The sequence below is a fragment of the Hippopotamus amphibius genome, chromosome 8 (assembly GCF_030028045.1).
Source record: "Hippopotamus amphibius kiboko isolate mHipAmp2 chromosome 8, mHipAmp2.hap2, whole genome shotgun sequence".
NCBI lineage: Eukaryota > Metazoa > Chordata > Mammalia > Artiodactyla > Hippopotamidae > Hippopotamus > Hippopotamus amphibius.
The window spans coordinates 113748111-113761470 of record NC_080193.1 but is presented as its reverse complement, the minus strand read 5'-3'; the positions used below and the strand labels follow the sequence as shown (position 1 = coordinate 113761470).

Genomic DNA, 13360 nt, shown 5'->3' with positions numbered 1-13360 from the left:
TCAGAGTATCAAAGTGTACACCTGTCATAAAGCCTCATTAATATAAACCTATTTAAATTATATTACCTTTCCTTTTTAATGTATGTGCACACAGCTAAGTGCTTATTGTCCATAAGTATAGCTACAGTTTATCAGGAGCAAATGACTGCTGTTGCTTTACGTCCGTTTTCTCATTTAATCCTTGACTCTGAAAATAGGCATAATCATTCTCATTTTACAGATGATGGAAGTGAGATTTGTAGTTGAGAACTAACTTGCCTAAGGTCACATGGCTAGTAAGCGGGATTTGGACCTAGGTCTAATTCAGAAGTTTGTTTTTAACTGTAAAATCGCCGCATTCAGTATTTTAATTCAGATCTTTATTCCATTTAAGCTGCATGAGAGTGGTTATGATGAGTAGAAATACCTCCTTGGAAACAGGATGACCTTCAACAAAAATTTGAGGAAGTACATTTTGGTTTTGGTTACTGTTGGCATCCCACACCTATGTGGTGAAAATTATGTCAGTATATTCTGACTGGTCCTGAAGGGGGTGGGGGAGGGAGGGTGCTAGATGTTCCAGAAGTTAATGTGCCTAGAGAAAGTGGTTTTTCTTCCTGTAGGTCTTCCTAGAGGCTGCCAGGACAAGTCTTAGTACCATGTGCTCTGAATTCCTACAGGGTTACTTGGATTTAACTCACTGGAGCCTTGGGAATTAAGAGGCATCTTCAGCCTACTTGTGCTTTTGATTTTGGGGATCAGTGACTGGTATATGGGAGTGGGACCCAATCTAACATACAGCAGTACAACAGGAGTATAGCTGTGACATACAGGAACTAAGAAGAAGAATGAAGAGGGTGTTGACCCTATGGATAAAAGACATAGGCTACTCTTATCTTCACCCTCCTCCCCACGCCACTCCCCAAAAATACAATTGAGTATGTTTGTGGCATTGCGTGTACATATGTCTATAATATTCCAGTCAGTGTCTATTTTCCCCTGACCTAAGGTGGTTTCTTCTGCCCTTCCTCCTCAATTTCTTTTTCTCTGCTGTGGCCTCTGCCCAAATTAGGGCCAAGACCAGTTGATGGACATTGTCACTATGACTTGTTTTGTTGCCCTTACCCATCTTGTCCACCTCCTCTCACACTAGTTATTAGTCACAGCTTTCTGTGATGTCCTTATTTACCCTAAGCCCTGGGACATTCAGGATTGGCTTTTTCACGTGGGGGTTGAGGAAAAAGGAATAGTTAGATTCATTGGCACTCAAAAAAAGAGAAGAAAGAATACCAAGTACCTCTACTGTGAGCCAGGGCTTTCCTATAGGAGGTACTGCAGATCATCTTGGCTATTAGAGAGTTGAATTCTTGATGTCATTTTTTTTTTACTTTTCTTATCCCTAAACTTTTCTTATTTCAGTAGTCTAGGACCTCCAGTTAATGTTAAATAAAAGTGGTATTGGTGTTCCCAACACGGGGAAAGTTTTCACCGTTTTACCATTAAATTATTTGCTATAGATTTTCTGTAGATATTCTTGATGAAATTTTAAAGGTCTCATCAATTCCTAGGTTACTGAGAGTTTTTCTTATGGCTGTAGAATTCTATCATTTACTTTTTCTGCATCTATTAAGATACTGATGATTTATTTTCCCTTTATTCTGTAAGTAGAGCTGATACATTGGTTTATTTTTCAAATGTTAAAATAACCTCACATTCTTGCAATAAACTTTACCCTGCAATGATGTCTTATCTTTTTAATGTATCATTGGATTCAGCTTGCTGATATTTCATTTGGTAGTTTTCATCTGTTATGAAATTGGCTTGTACTTTTCTTAATGATGTCCTAATTTTGGTTCAAAATTATGCTGGTCTTCAAAACAAATTGGGAAGTGTTTTGTTGTTGTTGTTACCTGGAAGAGTGTAAAACTGGATTATTCCTAAAATGTTTGGAAAAGTTCAGTAGCAAAGCCAGCTGGGCCTGGAGGATGTTTGTTTCATCTAGTTTTTCTAGTTAATGGCAGGAGAATTGGTCAGCAACGAAGTAGTCACATATTACTGGGAAGGAAAAAATCCCTGACCAGTGATCTTTAAATCTTTTGTATTCTAAGTGTATTAAAAGATATAAAGATACTTGTTTGCGTCTTTTTTAAAATAGTTTATTTCTCTAAAATAGTAGGAAAAATCAAAACATCGATTATGTCTTTCTGTTTTTTCCCCCAAACACTGTCCTTTTCATTTCTTTGGGTGGATGAGAAGGCAGCAGTCTGCTGAGTGGTGGCCGTGAGTCTGTCCTTGTAGAGTGGCGCGAGGCAGCTGAGAAGAATAAGGAGTTTCTCCCCCGTTTAGGAGCTACTATTGAACATATCTCAGTGTCTCCAGCAGGGGATTTGTTCTGTACTTCGCACTCCGATAACAGTAAGTCTGAATTTGTTGTCATGAGGAAATATATGTGTAATGTCATAAATTAGCTAGCATCTGTAGGGGATAGAAAATAAGAGACCTCAAATTAAGGTCTTATTTAAATAGCATAAGATTTAATGAACATTTTTTTTCTATTCCATTTCTCCTCTTTCCTCCATCCCTCTTGCCCCTAGATGCCACCAGAATCCAACATTTCCAGAGTTTTTATGAAAGTATAGGGCTAAGTGTATTTGGTTATTGTTGTGCCACTTATGTTTAAAAATCTTTTCATGTGGAATGATTGAGGGAATAAAAGGAGGGTTTTGAAATGGGCATTTGTGTTTTCACAATATAATGGCATTTTCGAAAGAATGCTATGAGATTTTCCTTTGAAATAAGCATTATCTTGGTGTGGGAGTCCTGTGGATTCTGACAGAAATGGAGGCAGTCTTGTGATTCCTCCAAAGCACTTGGTCATCCTGTTACAACTCAGCTTGGTTGTAAATCCTATAGCCCACTGCCTCCTTTCCCTTCAAAAGAGAGAATAACTGAGCAATCCGTTAGTTCAGTGACTCATTTCAAAATAAACTATAACCGTCTCTTTCTGAATTAACACTTTTAATGTATTCATAGTCACAGCAGAAAACTTAGAGGTCAACAGAGAAGCCTTCATCCCCACCCCTAGTTTTTCTGTTAAATCACAAAATATGTTCCTCATTTTCCAGTAACACTCTGAGAAATTGAACATATTCAATTGTTTAGTATTCTGGTATATTTCAGAATTATATGAATTCCCTTTTTTTTTTTAACCTTGAAGGTTTGACCTATTTATGTTTAGATGTTTGTTTATTTTTTTACCCACAGAGATAATAATCATTCACCGAAACCTTGAGGCGTCCGCAGTTATTCAAGGCCTAGTGAAAGGTATTGAAGACCTCAGTGGATGTGGGATTGTGTACATTTTTAAAAGTGACTATTTGTCTGATTTCACTTATTATTCATCACTTCTTTTGCAGACAGAAATATCTTTACTGGTTTGATGATTGACCCAAGAACTAAAGCTTTGGTTTTGAATGGGAAACCTGGCCACTTGCAGTTTTATTCTCTCCAAAGTGATAAACAGTTATACAATGTAAGATTTTGATCCATTAACTAGCCTTAAAACTAATGAAAGTTCTTTATAGCACCACTGGGGTCAAGTAACTTATTTTGTAGCTTCTAAAACAAGATTTCTGTGCCTGTGTTATTTGAACATAGTATTATCAGTTGTTTACAGCACAATTCTGATGAAGCCACAGTTGCAGATGAAGTCTACATGTAAGCCAGTTAGCACTGTTGTGTGGGTTCTGTTTATTTTATTCTGTTTAAGACTACACTGTAATTAACTGTCGCATACATCTGTGCCTTTGAGTCACAAGGATAGGAAATGAGAATATGTGAATTGACAATACAGACATGTCTCTGCTTTGTGGTGAAACAGTGTCATATGTACATGCTGAAGATAAACTTTTCAATGTAGATTAAAGAGGAACACTTCCTGTAATCCTGATAAGTGCAATCCAGACTTTCCACTTTTTCTTTAGTTTCCCACAGTCCCCTTTACAGATTTCTATCACAGCCACTGTAACACTTTATCTCTTTCTCTCCAGCACCTTTAAGCCTCTCAAAGAGAGGAAACCTACTGATCTTTGTACATTTCTATTTCTAGTACAATGCCTGGAAATAGTAGGCACTTAATACATTTTTAGTAAGTGGATGAGGAAATAGAATACAGGAAACAACTATAAATAAAATGCTGGCCTGTTTACAATATTGTTCTTTTTTGACTTCTTAAAAATTGTAGGTTTTATTTTTGTTCTCCTTGTTTCTAGTGATGTGCAATGTAGCCTTGAGATTTTATGTAAAGCTGTTTGTTCTTAGAAACAAAAGAAAAGCATTACTGTAGCCTAAGGCTCTGTTGTATCATATCAGTGGAGCATAGTCGTTACTAAAATTCAAGGTCATTGAAGATTCATCACCACCAAATTGGTATTATATAATATGCTCCATTTTTTAATGGTAATTTTGATGTCCATAAATAATGATTAGTTCATTTTTCTGTTTATTTAAAAATTTGGTACTGTAGATTCCAGAGGGTATCTATGTTGTGGTTAATTATCATTCCTTGAATGCTTTAACGTTTATGTTTTTACATTAATAAGAATTTTGGAATTTTTTTTTTTTACCATCAGTTAGATATTATACAGCAAGAATATATCAATGATTATGGTCTGATCCAAATTGAGCTAACAAAGGCTGCATTTGGCTGTTATGGTAGTTGGCTTGCAACGGTGGAACAACGTCAAGAGAAGGAAACTGAGCTTGAATTGCAAATGAAACTGTGGACATATAATAAGAAAACACAAGGGTAATACTGCCTATTAGTCATTTAATTTCAGAGCAGAAAATTATTTGACTTTCCAGTTTATGGTTTCAATTGTTGGTCTTCAAGATGTTTCATTTTGATAAATTTATATTAAGAGAAGTGAAGGAGGTGTTAGTCCTCTAATAAAGCCTTTAAGCTTTCTGCTCTGAGAAAGCACTGGTGTCCTCCAAGTTGAGTCACCTACATTGCATAAATGAGGAAACATGGAGAAGTGACACCCCCCAAGGACACATACCTAATTCCAGGCAAATCCAGGATTAGAATGCAAAGGTCTTAGTTCCTTAGCTCTTTTATTGATGTTTTATTACCTTATTTGGGAAAATGGCAGTGGTAGGTGGTAGAGGTGTGATGTGGTATAGTTTTGATTAGATAAGAAGCCCACTAGTTTCTCACACCATGGCTGTAATAGCCATTTATCAAGTCCTTGCTTGTCAGGAATGCGGTTTGCTGCTTTCATGCCCATTGTCTTGTGAATGGTAACAAGATAAGCCTGGTGTCACATTTTTACAGGTGAGGAAACAGCCCCCGGTCACCACTCTTATAACCTGGACTGATTAAAAATCACAACACTGGCCCTGATGTTCTTTGAAGAACATAGTGCCAGCATAGGTTATCTTTCATTCACAGCAGTGTCCTTTCGAGCCAGAAACAAGCTTTGAGAGGTAGTTTGGGTGACTTTAAATATTACATATTGACCAAGGCAGTTTGAAATAGGTAATATTCTTTCTGTACCTTCTTGCCACAAGTAAGGGCTTTTATAGCCATTTCCTTTTTTGCTTATTTTCAAAGAAGTGAGGTATCTGTGTTCCACACAATTTTCCTGCAGTTTAGTATAATAGCCTTTCAAGTATCATTTTTTAATGACCTCTATTTTATACTCATTTTGTGTCAGTAAGTTGACACTATATGTAATCTCTATTAGGTGCGTTACACGAGGCCAGAGGTAATGTGTTAGAACTTTTTGCATCCTGAAGCCATTAGTGACAGAGCACTCAGTTGTTTGTCATTCTAGGTGATATCAGTTGCCCATTCTTAAAGATGCTGTTGTAAAATGTGTAGTTTGTAAGGAATTCTTAATACTCATATGGTAGCATATCATCATATTGCCCTGGTATAAAAATAAATTGGTTTCCTTCCTGCTAGGTTTGTTCTTAATACAAAGGTTAACATGCCACATGAAGACCACATCACAGCTCTCTGTTTCTGTAATTCAGAAAAATCTGAAAACCCCACCTTGGTTACAGCAAGTAAAGATGGTCACTTCAAAGTGTGGATATTAACAGATGATTCTGATATATACAGTAAGTTACTTAAATATAGTATGTCTATATGTAGTGCACAATTTTAGGAATTGGTGTATTCTCTCTCATGAATTGTATCCATTCTGGGAGGACAGTTTCTGCTTTAATTCTGTAGGATATTGCCCAGTTTCAAAAGATTTGAAAGATTACATTGTTACATGCCTTTTTCCCCAAATCTTTACTTATTTTATGACGTTCTTGGTTAATCATGTGCTAATTATTCCGGTCTATGAGGGTACAGTAAAAAGGGCTTTTGCAGTTAGTCCCTTTACTGTTCCACTAGAGGGAGGTCAAGATCTCTTGGAAGGGACACAAATTTCATATCAGTCAGTGATTTGTAACTAAAATTTGGGGGAGGAGGTTTTTTGTTGTTTCCTTGTTTCTTAGTCTATATTTCTTATAAATTCCCTAAAATATTATCTAGCATTTATACTATTTCTGTGGTCTATATTTCCACAGAAAAAGCTGTTGGCTGGACCTGTGACTTTGTGGGTAGTTATCACAAATACCAAGCAACTAACTGTTGTTTCTCCGAAGATGGCTCTTTACTAGCAGTTAGTTTTGAGGAAATAGTTACAATATGGGATTCAGAGAGGTGGGAACTGAAATGTACATTTTGTCAACGAGCTGGGAAAATAAGGTAGGTAAACAATTGAGGGAGTGTGAAGTACTGGGTTGTTTCTTGTGGCGGTGGGGGGGGGTAGTTTGAGGGGAGTTTTTTGGTTTTTTTAATTCAAAGAAATCTTTCTACATAAACTTTAATGATTTATGCTTTCTCCAAAGGTATCCTGTTGGGTCACTAGTACCAGCAGCTAACCAAAATACTGGGAAGCTAAGAAACGCTGGGTTTATGAACCATGTGCATTACTTTGTATGGTTGTACTACACAATAATAGAAGCTATACATAAGCCTAAGTAGATCTAAACAATGTTTATTTTCTCTATTTTCAAAAAAGCAATGTTATGCTCAAACTTCATTGTTTCTAATAATGGCAAGGGAATATAACAGCAAAATCTTCCATTTTATTTCTGGTAACTTGGGCATTTGAGGACAGAATGGCAAATGGCTAATTGTATCTAATTTCCAACATGTCTCATTCTGAATTTACTTTGTAAAACTTTCTTCAGAATTCATATTACAGATTTTCCTCTTAGGCAGGCAAGCATAAAAAGGGTTTTGTAAAATAACTTGGTACATTTCACATACATTTTCTCTATATGTGTCAATTATTATACCCTACAGCATATTAAAGAATTGTTCATCAAATCTGTTTTCTTAAAGAAACAAAACAGCTAAATCTTTCCTTTTGTGCTCTTTACTCCCTTTCTCTGCAGGATAATTATGAACAAAAATATACATGTTCTGTTTAAAAATCTCCATTGCATGAAGCTAGTACTGTGTGGGAAGTCTGCAGTCCTTTGTAACTAAGTGTGCTCAACTGACTGTTAACTTCCTTGTTTTAATCTAGGCACCTTTGCTTTGGGAGATTGACTTGTTCGAAGTATCTTCTTGGTGCCACTGAAAATGGCATTCTTTGCTGTTGGAATCTGCTCAGTTGTTCATGTGAGATATTTTTTGCTATAAAATGATGACAGAGCACATGGAAAGTGGCCATGAAATAATACTTGGCATCTTAGGACTTCTGGATGATATCTTCATGTCTTTACCCAGAGAATATATAATTTTTTATGTAGTACATTATATCACCAAAATTTGGAGTTCTGTGCCTATAATAGTAGACTTTGATTACAGTTGACCCTTGAACCATGCAGGAGTTAGGGTCACCCACCCTCTGTGCAGTCAAAAATTCACTTATAACTTAGAGAGTCAACCCTCCATGGAGTCATCCAAACTTAGATTGAGCAGTTATTGTAGTACTTGCTATTTTTAAAAAATCCACATATATGTGGACCCTCGCGGTTCAAATCCATGTTATTCAAGGGTCAGCTGTATTAATAAACTGCCTAATTGTCAGCAAATCAGCTTTCATCATCCTTGCTTTTTTTTTAATATTCTCTACAGTGATTCTGGTTAACATTTTGCCCACATTTAGTAGCCGCAGTGGAAAAGCACCAGATAGTAGTTGCACTGAAATAATAACCATTTCATAGTTTGTGGAAGAAGTATCAGTACTTTGTTTTTCTGCTTCCCACCCCTCATTTTAGTGCAGACTTCCATAGATAGTTTGTGTGTTCTCCATATGTTATCTGGAAGTGTAAAATCCCTCTTCCTAAGAATAATTGAATTCATTGTCCCAATAAATATGGAGTACCTAGTTTAAATAACAAGCTTAAGAAAGCTTTTGGTAAATCTCTTCTTAGAAGTGAATCACTTTTTTTTCTCCCAGTGGAATGGAGTGCAAAATTAAATGTGAGAGTTATGGAACCTGATCCCAACTCAGAGAATATTGCTGCAGTCTCTCAGTCTTCCTTGGGTTCAGACTGTAAGTACAGACCATTCTTTCACAAGAGAAATCTATTACCTAAATTTTCTTTTTAACGTCTTTGAGTTAAACTTACCTGCAAATCAGACGTCCATTTGAAGCCATTTGCCTGACCACTGCCTTTCCTGAGTTCCAGCTCCAGCAAATCCCTCATTTTTCAACATGTCATTTCCTGCTCAGCCTTCAAAATCCAAGAGAGATTTTGCCTCTTTGAAGCATTCTTAAATCCCCCAAGGAGCTTTAAGCATTCTTCCTCTATGATCTTGAAGCTCTTTCTACAGATCTCTGTTCTAGTGCTTTAAGACAAGATACTACTCTAGTATTTTGGTGTCTGTTTTCTGCAGTTGGCCCTGCTCTCAGAAACAGGAATTTTTCTTTCTCTTTTTCATCTTCAAAGCCCTCATTCTTAGCCTGCTTGGCACATAGTAAGCATGAAGTAGGTATCTGTTGAATCAGAACCTAAGATAATCATGACCTGGGCCAATCGAAGGCCAGAGCTAACCTGTGCAGGCCAAATATTATTGTCTGTTTTTTTTCTCTAGTGTTTGTATTTAAACCTAGCGAGCCAAGGCCATTGTATATTCAAAAGACTATCTGCAGAGAGGAAGTCCATTGGGGAGTGTTTGTTCCACGAGATGTCCCTGAATCATTCACCTCAGAAGCTTACCAGTGGCTGAACAGATCCCAGTTTTACTTCCTAACAAAATCACAGGTAACCATCCACCTCAGAAAAGGCGGTCATTTTGTATGTATAATTTTCAGTTGCTTTAATATTTGAGAGTAATAGCCCATGGCAAGTGGAATAGTTTTATTAAAGGAGTACTCCTTCTCTCCCAACCTCCCCTTCTAAATCATCTAATAATGCTCAGTACAGTCATATTACTGGTGGGAGTATATTAGCCCAGACCTTTGAGACTAAGTATTGCTTGCATTCATTCACTCCATGACAGCCAAAAAAAATATGACCTAGAAGATAACTAGAATACTTTAAATTGTATTCATTACAGTGGCTATTTTTTAATTTTAGCATATGATTTACCATAAAGAAATGAGTGGCTTAAGTTTGATCCATCAGTTGAATCTTATTTCATTACCAGCTCTTAAATATGATCTTTCAGAACAGTCACAGCTGTCACAGAAATTATTAAATGTTTTAAATCTTTTATTACTTTTCTGTGAGCAGATACATATATCAAGATGGAAAGTTGACATTATTTTATAACTTTAACACTTAGATTTGCACTCTACAGTTTATACTTTGCATCATGAATTGACCTCTCTTTTCAGAGTTTATTGACATTGAGTACACAGTCCCCAGAAGAGAAACTCACACCAACAAGCAAACAGGTACGTTCTAGTCACTCATGGTGCAGATCACGCACATTGACTCCCTGCAGAGATCAGGTTATCTTTCAGAACTCAGCTATGAGAAAAATGTTTTACCTGCCCTAAAGTGGAATTTAAAATTATATGCTTAGAAACTACTTTCTTCGTTTGATGTCATACAAAAATGTAGTCTTAATTTGTAATATCAGTAATATATGCTCGTGATTTAAAGAATCAAATAGTTCTACATATAAGACTTTTGGGGGAAAACTTGAATGTCACCACCACTGGCATTACCCACAAAGATACTCTTAAGTCTTTGAGTTGAAATTTTTATTTATCTCCATATCTCTAAGAAACATGTTCATATTGCTAATTCTGGATTTTTCAGATCTAGGTATTATTTGTTAACTCCGATCTATTGAAGTTTCTTTCACACCATTCCCCCCACATACATAACATACCCCCACGTATTTTCTGGCCCCTAATTTTTCCAATGTAGATAAATGTTAAATTGGTCAGGTCACTCTTCATCCTTAAACATGTGAACACGATTCCTAGCTGAGCCATGTGGTGATGAACAGGTTGTTTTTCCTTTTGTGGCCAACTTCTTTTCTCTGGAGTTAATGAGTGCCTTTTTTTTTCATTTGCTCAGTTTCCCATTTACTTCTCACCTAATTTACCCCCAGACTCTACCCTGTAAGTCCTCTCTCATTATTTTCAGACATATTAGGTATTCTTTCAAGTCTTGAAGAAATATTTTCAAGAGCATCTGACCTACTTCATTCTGAACTGAGTGCCCTGTAAACCTGCTGCACAGTAGTCATCTTAGGATCTACATTTGCTACTATTCTGGGGGTTTATTCATGTCTCCTGTAATAGAGCCTGTGGTTTTTCTCTTTTCTTTGGTCACTCCCTTACTTTGGTAAAGCACATCCTATTGGTACGTGGAAGTAAATTTAAGACATTGCATGTTTGGACATGTTTTTATTCTCCCATTTGGTTGGTTGGGTAGAGCTCTAGGTTGAAAATCATTTTGTCTTAGAACTTTGAAGATACTGTCTTGTATTTTACCTGTAACCTGACTTGTTTATTATTTTCTCTGAAAATTCATTGAACTCATTTAACATTTTTTTGTTGATCATTACTATATGTTCTAGACATTTGAGATATATCAGTGAGCAAAAGAGTCAAGTCTCTAAATTTGTGTTTATAGTGTAACAGGAAGGTACAGATAGTAAACATTAAATAAGTAAAATATATAGTAGTTTAGAAGGCAAAAAGAATTATGGGAGGAGGAGTGGTGGGAAAGGGAGTGTGGGGTGCAGTTTGCCTTTTTATATAAAGCAGTCTTTTCCTCTGAGTTAAATGTAGAGCCCCTTTGGAAGGTTTTAATCAAAAACCTAAGGAGAAGAATTATTTCTTTGCCTTCATTTTTTTTCTAGAACTCCCATTTAGTGTTGGACCTTCTAAAATGGTGCTGTAATATTCTTATTTTTTCTCCTGTTTTCTTCCTGTTGTCTGAGAGGTTTTTTTCCCTTTTTCATCTGATCCTCTATTTTTTGTCTCTCTCTTGCTTGGTTCATTTCCATTAGGTTTTTATTTTCAATGTATTTTGGAGATTTTCATCCAAGTCTGATGATTCTTGGCTGTCTGCTCTTATAAAAGTGAACAAAATCGCCATTTGAAAGTTTTTTACCTGGGTGAAACTTGAGCTCTGGCCTCCACTATCTGACTGAGCTGTAATGAGAAAATCTCTAAAGTCACTATTTTTAGGACTTTTTCCTCTTAGATTGGTCAGATTGCCCAGATGAAATTCTTTCAAGTTCTTGCCTCAAAGATGTCAACCTGGCTGCCAGTGTTCTGAGAAGCACCCACTAGGAGCACAGCTGCCCTCCGCTGTGAAGCCGCCACCACCCCTCCGCACACCAAGCCATCCTGTCTAAAGACACTTTGTTTCACTCCTCCAGGAACATACCAGCAGACCCTACTGGGGCTGAGGAGGAGATCTGGAAACCTGAGTGCTCTCTAAATAGACCTTCAACCAGGCTAACTGGGTTTTTTCTCTTTTTCCTTTTTTTTTTCTTTTTAAGCCTTTTACAAGAGGTACTGTTACTGTTAGTAGTAATTCTTGAGTGTTTGCGGGATTCTACAGTATAAATTGGGATGTTTCTTGGCTTTCTTCACCACCAGCTTAGAATCCTGCTTTCTCAGGTCTACTAAGCTACCACCATTCAAACTGCTTTCCATTTTCCACATCACTCAGTCTCTTCATTAGTGTGGGTTTATGCGCTTTTGAAAACCCCTTTGCTGCCATTTTTGTAGGATTGGGGGAAGAAGCAGTGGTAGATGCGCATTTTGTTCTGTCATGTAAGCGTCCACTATTAGCTTTTCCCATAGTAAATGGACTGCCCTCAGTTGCTTTACCGCTAAAATGAAAGAATCATAGTAGATAATTTCTACAGTTCCTTCCATCCCTGACATTTTATAACTGTGATACTTCTTATTACCTCAAAGGCAGTTCCTCCTTTTTATTGAAATAAGTTATTTCCCTTTGTATTAAATTCTTACAGCTTTTAGCAGAAGAAAGTCTTCCGACAACCCCATTTTATTTCATATTGGGAAAGCACAGGCAGCAACAGCAGGATGACAAGTTAAATGAAGCTTTGGAGAATGAACTGATACAACTACCCTTAACAGAAAACATACCTGCAATTAGTGAGGTGTGTAATTATTAATTACTTATTAGTGTGAAACATAAGTTTATTATAAGATTAAGTAAAACTAATAATATAAATTAATTGCTTATACCAGTGTGAAATGGCTCAAACACCGTAAAGTATCTTAAATTAGTTTTTATTCAATCAATCTGTAACATAATTTTTGAATAATCATTTGTATACTGTGCAATTTTAATTCGCAAGCTAAATGGCATAAAGCTTACAATTTCTGATTATTGTGGCCTGACATGGGGTGGGGGTGTGGTTTTGCATGGAAGTAGGGAGTTCTTTGGTTTAGTTTTTCTGTGGGGAGAGCGTACTGTTGATGAAAGCCTTGGCATTTCATCTTTTTAAATGAAACCCTGTTTTTTTTGTTTTACTGTAGCTTCTTCACACTCCAGCCCATGTACTGCCATCCGCTTCTTTCCTGTGCTCCATGTTTGTAAATTCATTGCTGCTGTCTAAGGAGATGAAGAGGTAAGGCAGTTCATAAGCTATGTTTAGATACTCTGTTTTGAGAAATAGGATGCTTTGTGTTATCCTTGATTAGAATGTTCTTTCCCTGTTTCTCTTTATTTCAGCTTTACCTATAGTTTAAGGATATAGGATTACTAAGTCAAATAAATAAAATACATTGAAAATAAGTAAAATACATTGGAAATAAATGTCAGAGTTCTTTTGTGATGTTTTAAGGGTTTCAAAATTACACTTTTTATAAATTCACCTGTTCTTTTATAATAACCCATAATTTTTAGTGTATTCAAT

The 13360-nt window shown here is 36.4% G+C and overlaps 1 protein-coding gene across 1 annotated transcript in view; it reads left to right on the top strand.

Annotated features, from left to right (window-relative positions):
• WDR75 (WD repeat domain 75) overlaps positions 1 to 13360 on the top strand; it is a 35120-nt gene that overhangs the window by 19341 nt on the left and 2419 nt on the right. The window contains exons 9-20 of the mRNA XM_057744564.1: positions 2236 to 2394; positions 3244 to 3303; positions 3396 to 3511; positions 4611 to 4786; positions 5948 to 6105; positions 6565 to 6745; positions 7575 to 7669; positions 8454 to 8549; positions 9092 to 9261; positions 9837 to 9896; positions 12449 to 12598; positions 12981 to 13072. Of these exons, the coding sequence (XP_057600547.1) occupies positions 2236 to 2394; positions 3244 to 3303; positions 3396 to 3511; positions 4611 to 4786; positions 5948 to 6105; positions 6565 to 6745; positions 7575 to 7669; positions 8454 to 8549; positions 9092 to 9261; positions 9837 to 9896; positions 12449 to 12598; positions 12981 to 13072 (1513 nt within the window). The remainder of the gene's footprint in view (positions 1 to 2235; positions 2395 to 3243; positions 3304 to 3395; positions 3512 to 4610; positions 4787 to 5947; positions 6106 to 6564; positions 6746 to 7574; positions 7670 to 8453; positions 8550 to 9091; positions 9262 to 9836; positions 9897 to 12448; positions 12599 to 12980; positions 13073 to 13360) is intronic.